This window comes from Euleptes europaea, chromosome 15 (genome assembly GCF_029931775.1).
Source record: "Euleptes europaea isolate rEulEur1 chromosome 15, rEulEur1.hap1, whole genome shotgun sequence".
NCBI lineage: Eukaryota > Metazoa > Chordata > Lepidosauria > Squamata > Sphaerodactylidae > Euleptes > Euleptes europaea.
In genome coordinates this window covers 30600406-30616603 of record NC_079326.1, presented here as the reverse complement: position 1 = coordinate 30616603, position 16198 = coordinate 30600406, and the positions used below count along the sequence as shown (strand labels likewise).

At 39.9% G+C, this 16198-nt stretch overlaps 1 protein-coding gene across 2 annotated transcripts in view; it reads right to left on the bottom strand.

Moving 5' to 3' along the window:
* Positions 1 to 3969: 3969 nt before the first annotated feature.
* GPD2 (glycerol-3-phosphate dehydrogenase 2) overlaps positions 3970 to 16198 on the bottom strand; it is an 88228-nt gene continuing 75999 nt past the window's right edge. For both annotated transcript variants that reach the window (XM_056861139.1, XM_056861140.1), the window contains 5 exons: positions 15881 to 16039; positions 13786 to 13898; positions 13026 to 13104; positions 12817 to 12915; positions 3970 to 4169 (listed from right to left, as the gene is read on the bottom strand). In XM_056861139.1, coding sequence (XP_056717117.1) covers positions 4044 to 4169; positions 12817 to 12915; positions 13026 to 13104; positions 13786 to 13898; positions 15881 to 16039 — 576 coding nt within the window. In that variant the 3' untranslated portion in view covers positions 3970 to 4043. The remainder of the gene's footprint in view (positions 4170 to 12816; positions 12916 to 13025; positions 13105 to 13785; positions 13899 to 15880; positions 16040 to 16198) is intronic.

Genomic DNA, 16198 nt, shown 5'->3' with positions numbered 1-16198 from the left:
TACCCGTGTGGAAAGGTTATCTAAGTTATGCGCAAGAAGGTACCGCAAGGGAGGATTCTGACACATATTCGATAAAGGCATGGACGTAGCATGTTTGCTGACATACTGACCCACATTGTAAGGATTCTGTAATCACGTTCTCAAGATGCATCAGTTCTATAATGTTCTGGCCACCACTAACACAACACTAGCGCTGTAAAAATATGTACACAATGTAAAGTTTCTACCTGACCACCAACAACAACCAAAAACATAAAAACCCTTGTTGCACATGTAAATTTGGTACTATAAAAGAATATAAGAATTATAAAATTTGGGATAAAAACTTAAAACAGCTCTGCAGGTTTATTGACAATGAAAATATATAGCGTTTTCTTCCTGTCAGAACATTTATCAGCACTTGGCAACTCTAGACTAACCTGACATGCGAGATGATCAAAACGGATTATGTAATCTTTTCCATTTATTCCTATTGATTTTAGTCATGATAAAATTCATCAGTGTGGGCTGGGAACATTTCGCCTGAAGATGTTTGGTTGACTGAAAAATAAATGAATAAAAATCCATTCTGGTAACAACAACTGGTTGGCTGTTTGTTTATTTCCCCTAAAGTGAACAAAAAAAATAAAACACCATAGCAATGAAATAATATTTCAACAACGTCCAATGTTAATTCTGCAAGACAAGGTTGTCTGTATTTTAATTCCTAATTCACCCTACCAGAAATAGAGTTAAGACCACTGATTTGTATCATCCTTTAAAATTTAGATTTCTTAATCCTGTTTTTATAACTTTTTTACCATAGAAAAAGAAGGGGGGAAATAATTCAGGGCTAATCAACTTTATTTCTGTAACTGCTGGTAACATCAAAATGCCAGTGAGTGGACCATTTTAATCAGTTTTATTGATTCATGCTTTCAGTTCTTATTCAGTTAAAAACAAGGCACATTAAATACATCCTCTTATTGCTCTATAAATGCATGCAGCTCATTCTGTATATCAAAAGTAATAAATAATGGCAATAAAACACCAAGACAGATATAAAAATGACAACCCAGCCTCAAACACAGTTTTTAACAGCCTAGAACAATAACCCAACACAATACATAAAAGTGGCAAATGTAAAAACATGCGAGTTTTCTATGTACGTATGAGTGTGCATGCATACATACAACCTGCTATGGGCTTTATTAATTTTTTTCCTTTTTAAAAAACACAGTAGTAGTCCATTTAATTAAAAAAATGAAAACAGTACAATGTCGTAAGCACATTATATTTACCATACATTCAAAATGACAATCTTCCAAAACGGTAAAAAAGGGGATGTTGTGTAATCAAGTTGTTCTTAGTTTTTCATTGTACTGATGCCGAGCAGGCATAAAATGATGCATATAGGTTCTTTCATTTCTTGTACAAATTGGCAACACACACTTTACCATAAGAAAAGAAAGCAAGGAAAAGTTCAGCTTAAATTCAGAATGACCAAACCAGAAAATGGAGAACATGCATATAAAACCATGACAAAAATTCAAGCTCTCAGTAGAATAATGTGGTAGCAAAGGGAGAAAACAAGCAAGAATTGACTAGCTTGGAGATAGGCATCGCTAGACATTGTTGAAACTTCTGTATGAATATATACCAGTCTGGAGAAACTGTTTTAAGCAGTCAATATAAAAATACAAAGTATTAATTTCTTCCTCAGATGCTGTATGACTCCCCTCATCTTCCTGGCTAACTCAGGTGGAAGAGAAATGGCTGGCCAAATTCTGACAAAGTATAGATGAGGCACAGACAAACCTCTGGATCCCAGGTCTAATCTTTTCTGTAAAGAGGTATAAGGTAGGAGCTAAAATGCCACTTAGCGCAAGGTGTGTATAAAATATTGGTAGTTTTTTTGTCATTTGAACATAATGGTCATTCAGTTCCTGATTATGTAGCAAAACTGGCTGTAAGACTGATTGTTCCTTGTGAGAAGAAAAATCAACTCAGATAAACAAATTCATGGAGATGAAAACTAAGACATGCTAGTTATATCGAGAAGAAGCAGTCTACAGAACCATGGGAACCCAGTCCTTTATGCTTATAAGGAGACCACAACTAGTCAACTTTGCCTTCTAATTCTAGTTAATCTGAAGCATATAAGACCCAAGTTAACAAGGGACTTTGCTAGAAACTTTTTAGAACACTATCTTCTAACATTTTTACTTAGACTTGGATTCTGCATTCAACGTGGACTGAAGTCTAAAATCTCGTATACAAATCGCTGCTGCTCTAGCTGCTGCTGTTGTTTTTTAACGTTACTAAGAATATGAGGAAAGTATCCCAACAACTCTATTTCTAGTGAGTGTCTTAAGTACTGCATACAATCTATTTCTACAGGGAAAAAATATTTTTGGAGAGAATATTTATGCTCCTGTGCATAAACATTTCTTAGCCCACCATCTCTAAATACTTATAAGAGCTCATTTGCATATGGGAAAGATTTCAAATCCCCCCCAGCAGGCTCGCAAGAACATCCCCTTACATTAAAAACTGTAATGTGGGTATAAAGGCCCTTTGAGGCAAAGAGATTCACCAGTAACCTGAAGTATTTCCCCTTTGTTTTAAATCATCATTTTATTGTCCAAGCATCAGGAACGCAGCTTCCACTTGAGCTTAGTAATGTCATCCAGCTTAAAAAACAGAGGTGCAAAAGATGAGCCTATGTTTGAGGAAAATAATCAAAATAGAACGAACCACCTCAGTATTTATTCAGCAATGTCTAGCTCAGTGCTTTTTTTTTTTCCTTAACCAAACCCTGGAGTGAGACGCTAGAATAGTTTTCCATTTTGCTTAGTTTGTGCGAGATGTACAAAGCAATCCATCAATCAGCACAGAAGCATTTGTTACAACTTCTACAGAAATGGCATAGGGATAGTAACGCACTCTTAACATGCACAAATAAAGTTTAGCACAGGGATTGAACTTCCAAGCCTTCTTGTTGGCTTTTTTTGTTCCATGGCAGATCGTGGATTTTTTTGTTATTCTTATTATGTGTTTCAAGGCTTGCATTCTCTTAAGAGTGCTTTTTGGAAATCCATCTGTAAATCATAGCTGCTGAGCAGGACATAATCACCTAAATGTGCAGCTAAATCCCACCAATTTCAATAAGACTTAACCATGTTTCAATTTAACTGAATTATGACCTGTATGTCCTTTCACCCAAACACGATTAAATGTCACTGTGATTCCTTAGCAGGGCACTCACCTGTATTTTGGATGGTGGTCATCAATAAACCCTAGCTTTGAGCATTATTATAACTCCCCAGTGACAAATCATTCCCTTTCTTATGGCATGCATGTTTTTTTTCTTAAGAGCCTGGTAACAATGAAGAATACCACAAGTCCCAAAGTTTTAGGCAAAATGTGAATGTTTTACACCATGTACTTCTCTGAGAAAAGTGAGGTGTGTGGGGAGCAGGGGGAAGAATCCATAGATTTAACAAACAGGGCCATGTATAAGACACTAGAGGCATGCTGGCATCTCTCCTGTATGAAAAGTAAATGCAGCAAGATGTAACAAGAGCAGTGGGGGCCAGCTTGAAGCTGTATAAAGAGAGACATCACTTCTGCTCTTGCGAAATGGCAAAAAGCAATTTTTTTGCAAAGCAAATGAACCCACATTCATGCCAGTTTTCCACCTAGATCTCCTTGACAGGGCTCCAGAATGCAGCCACGAGGAAGTGAAGATCTGCTTGGATTAGCCTGGAAAATAAGCACCCATTTGAAAATCCACTTTTCCTTACAGCATTTCAAATTCTTGCCCACCAGGAGAACAGAAGCGTATACCCAGTTCAGTAGGGCCCCTATGAGAGCAACAATACATTCACAGGAAATTTAAGCGGGGGTGGGGGATAGAGAACTGCACCAAGGCATTTTTCTGTAGAATTGCTCAATGACAGACAAATCGCATCGAGGAAGAGAGACGTCTGAAAGCAGTGGAATGTTTTCCAGCATCAATAGAGTCAGCTTCACGGTATCCACTATTCTGCAGCACCCAAAACTCACAGTCCACCACCACTCCGATCCACTGAAATTGCATTACGCTGACAAATGTTCTCTTCGGCCGTTTTCATAAGCACAGCAAATCGGCTTCCAGAGACTTGCCCTTTCTGAATAGCATTCATGAGCTAAAGAAACAAGATCAAGAAAACATTAATATCACCTCTGATTTCCACCCACCCCAGGCGTGGAATGTTTGTCTTTGAATCAACCTGGCGAGCTTGTAGCTTTACCACCAAAGAAACATTTCAAGTGCCATGCCTAGGGTCGCACAGCAGCCTACGATGGAAAAGGACACTAAAACCCCTTTTTTAAGTATGCAATTGTAATCATCCCTGCACATACCCATAAGAAAACAGAAACATTAGGAGCACAGAGGCCAAGAGACTGAGCTGTGATCTGGGAAGCTGAAATCTCACCTCTGCCATAGATGAAGTCACAATACTCGGATAATTTTGACCTACCTTACAGGGCTACTGTAAGGATTACAACACAAAAAATGGGTATTAAGTGTGGCTCTTGGAACACTGAACATCCTTAAGAAATGCTGTTATTATTATACCACTGTCATGTGTACAAAACAAACTATGTATTAGATCTCTATCACTAATATCTTTAGTACCACCACTGACATGTACAATTTGGTATTAGCAATCTGCTGTTAGTTCAAGCATTACTTTTCTAGGAAGGAAATGGTAGAAGCCTGCATGAGAATCTGGAAACTCAAATTCTCCTGGCCTAAATATCATTTATGCTAAGTTTTGGTCATGCAATATCTTTATGACAGCAAATGCTACAAGCCATATGTTCATTTTACTACTCTGGCTTCTTTCTCAAGGGCCAAAGCAGAGATGAGTGAACAATTTGCAAAGCATTATATTTAGCTATGAATTTAGCTTCTTTCTCTGTTTGTGAGCAATCAAGAATTCCTCCAGGATATACTTTTTTATTTGATTATTTCTGACTTTCATGTTAACTCCTTGGATTGCCTGAAAAACCACTGTCAAATATGTATTTGAAACCTTCTGGCTATTTTTGATAGGCCAGAATCTTTAACCAAGTGCATATGCTCTATCTGCAAGCCTAGACCAAGACCAATGGATGCAGAATGCTTCTTAAAAAATTATCAATACAAGAGTGTAGGACTTTCAACGTTGTATCACTCAGTGCATCATACCATTCACATGTGATTGTAACTCTTTAAATTTACACATATGCAAACATAATTTGAGAATGATACTATGCACAGGCTAGACAGGCCAGGGAACGGAGAGACTCCGGAAGCAACTCTCTCATTCAATAAACTAGTTGCATGCACTGCTACCCTCTCCTTATGTAAGACTGTATTTTCAGACCCATTTACTTAGGGAATTAAAGGAATGGCAGGCAATTTTGCCAATTTCCTTTGAAAATGTAAAAACAAAGGTTGGTAAATTCTGATTATTTTGCCACTAATAAGAAAAGGTTAAGCAATGGATCCTAGTCAAAAACATTTAATGGTCCTTAATGCATATAAACGTAGGCATAGTTTTTTAAAAGTATCATTAGTAAAACAAAAAGTACTTTTATATAGTACATTTATTTGCTTAAAACATTTCTATCATGCCTTACTCTCCTTGGCTTCAAGGCAACTAACAATGTAGCAATCAGAATGCAAGGGCATAAATTATAACAGTCCAATTAACATGATTAAAATGTACCTAATACAAATTGTATGAGAAATCACGTTAAGATCCTACAAAAATCAAAGTCCAAACTGAACTAGCGTGGGGCTGGAATCACAGTGGGTTGATTTGTTTGTTATCGGAAAGCATCTGATCACGGAGCGGACAGATACATAACATACTAACTATAGGGCCAGTTTAAGTAGCTTCGCTAGACTTATTTAATTCCACACTTCTAGTCAAAAAGTGCATACTAAGGAAATAGATTTTGAGTGTGTTGGAAAGAAAGTTTCCCTTTCCACTATCCTGGTTAAAATAATAAATTGTACCAAGGAATTTGGCAATGAGCCAATTCAGCTGTTTAGGAACTGTTTACAATATGGCTGTAACAAACTAGCAACACTTCAGAAATGCACCGGGGGGGGGGGGAGGGAATCCCTTGTTTGAATGTGGCCCCACATCGAGGCTTCCTGCACATAGAAAGCTAATAACATTAGCTAGAGCAAGGCTTTAAAAATCCCAGGTGCCAGGTTGCCATGGCACCTAGAAATGTAACTGTGGTGCCTAATATTTTTAGCAATGATTTTCTTGTACTGTCTCTCAGTGAGATGTACAAAGTTTATCATTGCACATCAGACTGTGTTTTGCTGTAGAGCACAAAAAATGTATGTAAGAAGTTCTTGTGGTTGCTTGTTCATATGCTAACTTTACACCATTCAATTCATTTCTTACCCAGCTGCTTTTTATATTGGCTCCAACATTCAATTAAATGGAACTTTTAAAGTGATAATGGATTTACCAGAAATAGGAGAGAAGTTATGATAGCGTTAGGGGTTAGCTTTTTGTTGCAGTGATAACAACCTATACATATTTATACACAACACTTTTGTCATCACTTTAATAATATTGTGAGAAACTGTGAAGATGTTAGGATTAAGCTTTGTGGCAGCAATTATTAGAAAATATGGTACGAAACCACGAAGAGTGGAAAACATGTCTGGCCCCTAAATTCTTGGGCTGGGTCCTACAGCCAAAGAAAACTTGTCAAGGCTTGAGCTAGAAGCCTGGCAAGAGCAGGGAGATTTTGATACAAGGACATTTGCAAACAAGTGATCTCCAGATACACATTTTGAATTAGCACAGACCTGCAAGGGGACTCTCCCAGCATGCCTTGGTCAGTGTCAAGGATAGAGCAGGAATATTTCCCAGAATGCTGTATGATAAATTGCAGGCTATACGCAGGAATGAGGTAATTTAAATTAAAAAATGTATCTCAATGGGCATTCGTTATTTAGTTTTACTAGACTAGTGGTATGGTTACCTGCCCCAACTCATCGTGATAGAACAGTTTAAAAAACCAACCACCAAGAGGAAATGTTAATTTGCATTGTTTTAACACTGCCCCTCCCCATATTTAAAATTCACAATGCGCTACAACAGCAAGTGCCCTCTTCTAGAAAAAAATATGCATCACCCCTAAAGAAGACACAGCTGAATAAACTGTTCAGCGTCTTACTTGACAGCATATTTAACAACAGTTTCAGAGGGTAGTCGTGTTGGTCTGCAGTAGAACAGCTTGAACCGCTCCTGGTAGCACGGGGGGGGGGGGGTCCCCAACCTTTTTGAGCCTGCGGGCACATTTGGAAATTCTGACTTGGCCTGGTGGGCGCAGGAACAAAATGGCTGCCACAAAATGGCAGCCTCAGGAGGCAGAGCCAGCCACCGACATATTGCCACAGCTTAACTTCGGGAACACAGTGTAGCTGTGGTGGCAGCTGCTGCCAACGCAACATTTTTTAAAAAAAAGCTGCACAGCCAATCAAATCTCCAATAGTCAATTAGACCTCTTGCTGGGCAAAAGCCCTACCTAACCCCACCCATTCCCTAAAAACACTTGGCAGACACCAGAAAAGGTATGAGCACCACATTGGGGACCCCTGCAGTAGACCTTTGGGACCAAGATTTTCGGGGTATAAGCTTTTGAGGGTTAAAACTGTTGGTCTGTAAGGTGCTGCTGGACTAGAATCTAGCATATTTAAAGAAGCCAAGTAATTTTAAAAAATATAAAGAAATCAGATGCCTACTGATGTTATACAAGAAACCAATTTTAAAACCCCTAAAATTAAATCCCAACTGTAAACCTTTACAATTCAAAAGAGGAAGTTTACTATAAGAAAAATGCCTTTTTAAAAAGCCTAAGCATGATTAAAATCACAAGGTCTGTGTGTTTCCCCCCCCCCACTCTCTAAAAATACATTTATTCGTGTAGCTTAACAAACACTATGTTTGAGATGGTAAATACATACTACTTTAAAAAAAACACACCAAAATGCTGGACACAACCAGGGAAAATTTCCACATTTAGATTCAACAGTGCTCTTATCTGCAGCCCATCTCGAGAGAGACAATTACCATTTTCCTTTGCCTTGATCTTGTTTGTTTAACTTGACACAGTGAAGAAAGGGCTGACATTGACCAAAATCCCCAGCATTAATTTATCTCATGTTCTGCATTCATCATTGCCACAGCGGCAGGAAGAACCTGGCAGTCATTTGAAATACCTGACCAAGAAAGGCTGTACAAAAACAAAACTGGCCAGTGACTAAAAAACCAAATAAGCTGTTTGCGGGAAAGGAGTCAAAAGGATACTCAGAAACGTTACAGGAATGTCTTTAAAGCCTTCCTTTTTTTTTTTTTTTGATAGCATTTGTATTTTTCAAAACCCCTGCAGATGTCTCACATCTTTTTCACTTCAGCCTCTACAAAATCATGTCCTTGGATCTTTAGGTCAAGGGGGCAATTCACAGAACAGTTCAGACGTTATGGCTACCTCATGGTTTGGCTATCAGGAAAATGCTGCATTTAGGGCCCCCTTCCCCCCACATGACTTCAGTTGGGGAGGGCGGGATATAAGTTGGAAATAATACATAAATAAATAAGGTTCTCCTCTTCTATTGCTGGTCTGTGGTAATTGCTATTGGTCTGTGGGAATTGCAGTGATTGATCAAACAGGGAGCAGCACAGTTACTGCTAACTAAAGCCTGCCTCCAAACCAAGAATCCACTATGATCTGTCCTCCTCATGGAGGACAGATCTATCAGACTAAAGGGACCCTTCACATTTAGAGGCAGTAAACCTCTGAATACAGTGGCAGGAAGCAACATCAGGGGAGGGCCTTGGCCTCTATACCCTGTTGTTGGCCCTCCAACATAACTGGTTGGCCCTGTGTGAGACAGGATGCTGGATTAGATGGCCCAGTAGTTTGATCCAAGGCTCTTCTTAACTTTTATTATTATTATTATTATTATTCTGATTTGGAGGCAAGCTATGGTTGCAAAAACCACTGTTTGCCCAATTTGGACATCACAGAAATTTGAGGCTGTTGTGAACCAGGAGGCGGAGGACACCTTCAAACGGACCAAGATGATGGAGCTCATATGTAAATTTGTGATAGCCAAGGTATGGTTCAAGCATGCCATATGAATTGAGCCAGCATAGTATATGGATATCAGTGTTAGCTCAATATGCAAGAGCTAAAGAGATGTGCATCTTACAATAGCCACTGCTTTCTTTGAGAGTAATTTTCAGATTTTTCACTAAGGAAAGTTTTAGATCATTCTCGTTTCACTACATGAAACCTTTTCTCCCTCAAAGACAAACACATGAATTATGCCTTGATTACATCTACATGCCTCTAGAACAAGGGTGTCGAACTCATTTGTTACGAGGGATGGCTATGACATAAATGTCGCTTGGTCGGGCCAGGCCATGTCTTGCCAGCCCAGACTGGGAGGGGGGTGGCTACCTCAGCTGGCTCGTGGGCCAGATAAGAGCTCTCAAGCGGGCGGATCCGGCCCGCAGGCTGTATGTTTGACACCCCTGCTCTAGAAGGCAAAAGCTGGTGGCATCTGGGGAAGGTTAGCATTCTCACTACTCTCTGACTAACCCAAGCATCTGCCACAGAAGCCAAAAGAGCTGTGGATCAAACCTTTTGAAAGAATTGCTGTGAAATTCTGAAGGTATCCCAAAACAGAATTCCATGTTATGCTGCTGGAAAGGTCATGCATTACACAAACTGAAGGGACAGTTTGGGCCCCCACAATTGCTTCTCTTATGCATGTGAGATACTGTAACTTATGTAGATCTTCTGAAATAGTTCCACGGGGAATTTCAGATGCTCCCAGCTCATGCATTATTCTTGTATTAGGTATGGAAGTAATTCATTTGTAGGACATTGTTAGTACGGCATCACATAATGGGCTACTACTTCCTAAAAAAGGTGCAACATTAATTAGGATTGAAACTAAGGAAGTTTTGCTCTGGCCTCCTATGGTTTTCTGATGAAAATGTATCTTCCGGAGACGGTATGGCTCCTGGGTGTTCCCTATATAGAAAGGAGTAATTTCTGCATAACTATGCACACTTACCACAGAGGCAATGTATGCATCCTCTTGGATGTGACAACTTGCACATCCAAACCTAGCAGCACGTCTGCCATGTGCTCAGTTCAGGGCTAATTTTGTACTGAAGGATTCAACAATCCAATGAGAAACATACAAGATTACAAATGGATGAGGGAAATGATGCGATTATTCTGCAATTACCTGGAACAATTTCCCATGAACGCACACTTTTCTCAAGCTCTATTATACAACCTCATTCAAAGCCACCTTAAGAATATTTTCACAGGATAAGAGATAGGATATACAATTTTAAACAAAATAAAAACTAGTGTTTTCAGGTACATGTGTGGCACAAAAGCATTCCTACAGATAATTTGTGTGTTAGGCAGCCATCACATTATTTTCCACTTAAAGAATTCTTGCCTCTCACAGCGCAACCAGAAATTCATTATTTGCATTAAGGGGAGCTCTATCCCCCTCTTTTTTATTTTCAAAATTTTGCTTAACTGGCGGGGGAATATAAAGTATGACCTTAGAAAGTATACAGGCTAGTCCCTTGAAAGATTCCTTCCGAGATTCGTCACCTAGCAAAAGAGAACCTTAGGACCCAACACTATCTCCTCTGAAAGTGAAAATCTCTGTTAGACAGACGACTATGCTTATTCTAACCTGACTTTGGCAGATTCTTTTTGTCATGACCCCCACTGAGCTGGCTGTGAAGCCAAAGTTAAATACATTCAGCATCTCCCCACTGAAAGAAAAATGAGTGCAAATGCTCTGTTTCAAATGGAACACACAATACTTGTGCTAGTCTTCTGGTGGGAAAACTATTAATCATTTCAGAGCAAACAAATGTGGTGCTAACCGAAGTAACTACTTACGAAATTACTGATTACAAAATAATTAGGAGAAAATACAATACAGATACTTTAAGCAATGAGTTTTTGTGGCAATTCTTGCGCTGAAGGAAGTAATAAAAGGATGAAGTTTCAACCAGTGATTGTTGGTTCAAATTTAAGAAGTGGACATTAGAATTAGCTGGAATAAGTATAAAAATCATTGGAGACTGATTTTTAAAAATGGAAAAACTGCAGTGGCAAAACACTAAAGGTCTTGATAAAACACAGGACCCCAATTGTAGACTGGACCCAACAAGAACTCTGCTCACACAATGGGGTTTTAGTGGCACTGCTTTCACGCTGCAACATCATGTGCCCTTGCTAAGGTAGCTGTGACAATTGGGGGTACCTCAGTAGTGCGGTGGGGGAGCACTGTAGCTGGAGGGGGAAAATCCATGGAAATCAGGGAACGTGCTCCTTCTACTATTAGAGCCGGTCCTTTGGATCCAAGCTTGCTTGGAGAGTGGTTTTGCATACGGCAACAGCAGCATTCCAACTCACAATTAGTGACAAAGGAACCCTGAGAATTCTCCCATCTGAAGGAAATTCTTATGCAGTGCTTCATATATATTATGCTGTTGTAATCTTTACAGCAACTCCGTAAGGTAACTTGGTAATATTCTTCTCATATTGCAGATTGTGTGTGTGTGTGGGGGGTGTTTGAGGCTGACAAGAGTGTGACTCGTCGAGACTACCCAAGAAATTCATGGCAGAAGAAAACAAAGGACTACCTGATTTGTAACTCAGTGTCTTGGCCACTGTGTTTCACCAGCTCTCATACAAAGGGGGTCAAGAAAGCACCACATTTCTATTGTTCCACAGAACTGAATTGTTTAGGATGGCATTTTTTATAAAGGGAATAGGGTTGTAGTAAACAGAATTGGTGAGGAGGGTGTTTTAATAAAGGAAATAGGTTTATGGCACCATTTTTGTATACATTTTCTTGCTTGCACTGCATTGTTTTCTAATTTTCGAATCCAGCTGTTGCATTGTTTATGATCTGTCTTCTATTGTTTTTCTTTATTGCATTATTTTTCTAATTCTGTAATCTGCCTTAAGTCTCAGAGAGAAAGGTGGACTATAAGAATCATGTTTTCTTCAAGGATTCTAGAGTCTAATTTCTTGTAATATATAGACTAGAGGCTGATCTGACATTAACTGCTCTCATAGGAGGCCCGATTGGGTGCCCTTCCCATACGATACAGACACTCCGCACGCTGACTTGTATTGTAGGTTTCCCACTTCCACTCCAGTGTAGCCTCCTGAAAAGCTACTCCATCATCATTTATAATCCCTCCTCCCTTTTTTTAAATTTTTCAGGGAAAATGATGCCAGTTGGTCAGCTATATTTATGAACCTAGTGTGGAACTCTATGGTACTTAAGGAAGGTAGTGGAAGTGAAGAGAGACCATACCACTAAACTGCCACGGAAAGCTTGGGGCCAATCAGTAAGTGTCTGAACCAGGCCTCCGTCTCTCTTCCCTGTAATTTCACTCAATGAAAGCTGTATCATCATCTCATCTCCAGGGAATTAGAAGAAGCTAGGGAAAATGTGCACACTAAAGGTAAAGATAACAAACATAGAACAGCGCACCTTATTTTCTTGAGCATGGTAATATTTATTCCGTTGAACTGAATCTAAAGAGACACTTTTGGGCCTTGCATTATCATAGCGTGTTTAGAAATCAGACATTAATGCATATATAATTTTTAAATACTGACGAGCATTGTGCATTACCTGTAATATGACACAACCAAAAACACTTCCTTTGTGCTCTTTAAATTATATTTTTTTAAAGAAGCACTCACCTGCAAAAACTCATTGAGTTCAACCTGTCCATTTTTGTTCAAATCTACTTCATTCAAAATCTCATGGAGTGCACTTTCATTAATTTGAAGGTTGATGCTCTAATAAAACATAGGGAAGAAAAAACCACATGCCTGGATTAACAAAAACACTATTAATATCACGCCAGGAAAATATGATATGACATTTTTAAGGTAAGTAAAAATGTTACCTCTAACACACGCTGTACGTCCAATATAGTAATAAAACCTTTGCCATCCTTATCAAACATGTGAAACCTCTTTTTGTATCTGCAAGATTGAGAAAGATCTACATTGAAAGAACAACCAAACTTGCCTAAAGTTATGAGATGTCCCCTCTTTGTTATGCCCACAAGTTGACAACTGCCCCAGTATAATACCTAAACTCTACTTCAGCCGCTTTCCAGGTTTATTCACCCCACAACTTTTTCCACAACTGATGCTACCCCATCTTGCCTTCTCCATGTTGTGGGCAAGAAAGCCTATACCTAGGGGGAGGGGCCATAGCTTGGCAATAGCACACAATACTTTGCATTCCTAAGGTCCCAGTTTCAGTGTCTGCAGTCTCCACGTACAGGCTTGGAAGTAGCAGAAGGGGGGGGGGTACTCAGCCCGAAGCCCTAAACAACTGCAAGTAAAAATATTGGGCTAGTAGTTGACCAATCCTCTGAGGACAAAGACAACTTCATAAGTTGATCCCACCAATCCTGTACCAGGACACAAACTCAATAATGCATGACCCGCTCAGTCTATCAAGGATCAGGGCAAGAGCCATTTAAAAAGTGACTGTGAACATACCAAAAATACTGACAAGGCAGCATGGTCATAAACACCAAAATGAAATAGAGGGCTCTCGCCACTGCAATCCAACCTTGCTTGCCTGTAGCTGCCACTTTCCCACCCCACCTCCTTGTACCCATATGAATATGGAATTGTTTGTCTTCTATTTACCTCTCAACATCCATTGGTGTCAGAGTGATTTCACCATCATCCGTCAACTGCTCTGACCGTGCCTTGTAGCCCATTTCATAGTACAGGAACTTCTTCGCCTCTGCAAGTTCATCCTAAACAAGGGACAGCAGCACAGTATCTCAGCTCTAGGGTAACAGCAAATATTTACATTCTGAATTTCTTCCTTGCTGTAATGTTTTATTGGCTCCTTTCACTTAATTATAATTGCTGGTCCTTAGAGGAATATCAGCAGTTGATGACCAAAAAGTGCTTAAAGGTGAACAAGGTAATTAAGATTAGGCAGCATTTCATGCTTCAGCTAGATCACTGGTTCAGTTGTACAAGCGTTGATTATCAAGCGGTAATTACTCCGAGAGACGTGCAAGGTAAAGGTTTTTTTTAGGGTTGTATCGTGCCCTCAATCCACACATGCAACTCGCAGCGATGCCAGCAAGACTTGCGCTTGTAGACGAAGGGCCAAGAGATGGCCTTTAATTTAAAGTGGGTATCTTATGGCTACAATAAATACCCTAAGTGGCGGTGAATCACAGATTTTAATGCCAAGCCTCTGGCATTTGTTGATTACTCTCTTCAAGCTGCAAGAGAGAAAAAACTATGCCTGGAGTTTGTAATCTTCAAATCACCTATTCTGTTCTGAAACTTTTTTTTTATGGTGCACTGAATATGCCCCCCCAAAAAAACTCCAACATATCCAAAGGAAGAACCTGTAGATAAAATCCTTTGCTTTGGCAAAGGAATCCTTTCCACGGGAAGTCACTTCAATGGGCTTAGACTGGAGTAACTCTCCTTAGGAATGCACTGTAATAGCACCTAAGTCAAATTTGTTATCAGAAATACCTTAACATGTATTGACTTCCAAGTACACTGAACAAAGACAAAAGAGACTCTGCCATTCAGACATTTTCAGTCTCGCTCCCCCAAGATTTATGACTGGACCACAATCTACACTAAGCATTAACAATGGCATCTGCTCAGCAACTGGTCCAAGTATTACAGAAGGAGGGGGTGGGTTCAACATGTGGACTGGAGCTGTCAAATTCAATGCGTTTGAGGCATTTTACTTCAGAGAAAAGATGAGTCTAAGGAAGGGCAAGAGGGTTATACAATTAATCATGGGGTGGAGAAAATGGAAAGATAAAGTTTTCTGATTTTCCTGTAATACTAGAATTTGTGGGTGAGTAATAAATTAAGTGGGTGGGTAATAAATTTGAGACTGACAAAAAGAAGTACTTCATTATTGAACAAGATATTAACTTGTGGAATTGGTTGCCATGGGATATACCAACGATCACTAGTTCAGATGGCTGTAAAAGGGGTTAGACAAATACATGGAGGATAAGCCCATCAGTGGCTATTAACCATGATGATTAAATGGAACCTCCATGTTCATAAGCAATAACCCTCTGAATACACACTGGGGTGAGCTTTTGCTTTTGTATCCTAACTGCTGGACTTATAGGTGCATCTGGCTGGCTGCTTGGTGAAACCTGAAGCTGGACCAGATGCACCATTGATCTAATTCAGTAAAGTATGTTTAAATGTAGTCTTCACTGTGCCCTGAAGCTTTTGGAGGGGGGAAATGGAGTGGAGGGCCTAGAAAGTCACACGGTCCTGATACGCATGGTTAGTACTTGCAAACCTAGGGAAGGCAACCAACAGATGCAGAAAGGTTAATTTAGCAAACACAACAGCATGCATCCAACCACACAGCTCCTGTGATGGAATGGTATTCCTGTTCAAAGAAGAGGGCATATGGATTTCCACCAATTCTCCTGCCCCACTGCAGGCTCCCATCTTGGCCCATTCAGTTTTCCTGATGGTCTGCTGAGACCCAGGAGAGGGCGCTTAGTGTACTGCAGCAGGAGATGGAAGCTGACATGTTCCGCTCCCCAAAGTGCACAGATGCTTAGAGATGTGCCACTGAATTCACCGGTCCCTAGATCTGGTCGGAAAAGGGATGCACGAAGCAATACTCGGTCATTTAGTAGACTCAGGCCCCACTTTCCCTCTCCCTTTCCACCACTTTGCACTTTTGGAAAGGACCTCATCATGAAATATGTGACCTTCTCTGTACCTTTTTCTTCTGTTCGCTCCATTTGAGCCTCTTTCCCATGATCTCAATGATTCTTGGTAAGGCTTCCTCAGCAGCTTGCACATTCAGGAAGGCTAAGCGTGTGCGACGAGCAAGGATATCCACTGCAGTGCAGGCATACTCCTGGATCGCGTATTCAACCTACAGTATTTGAATGGACAGTCTTAAAGGCCAATGTAGCACTGAGAGTCCGGCAAAGGACAGAAAAATTAATACTGAAGGAAAAGTACAATGTATACCAACGACAATTTAAGATGAAGTTGTTCCACCACCAACCATTAAGTGCATACCATCTGGCCC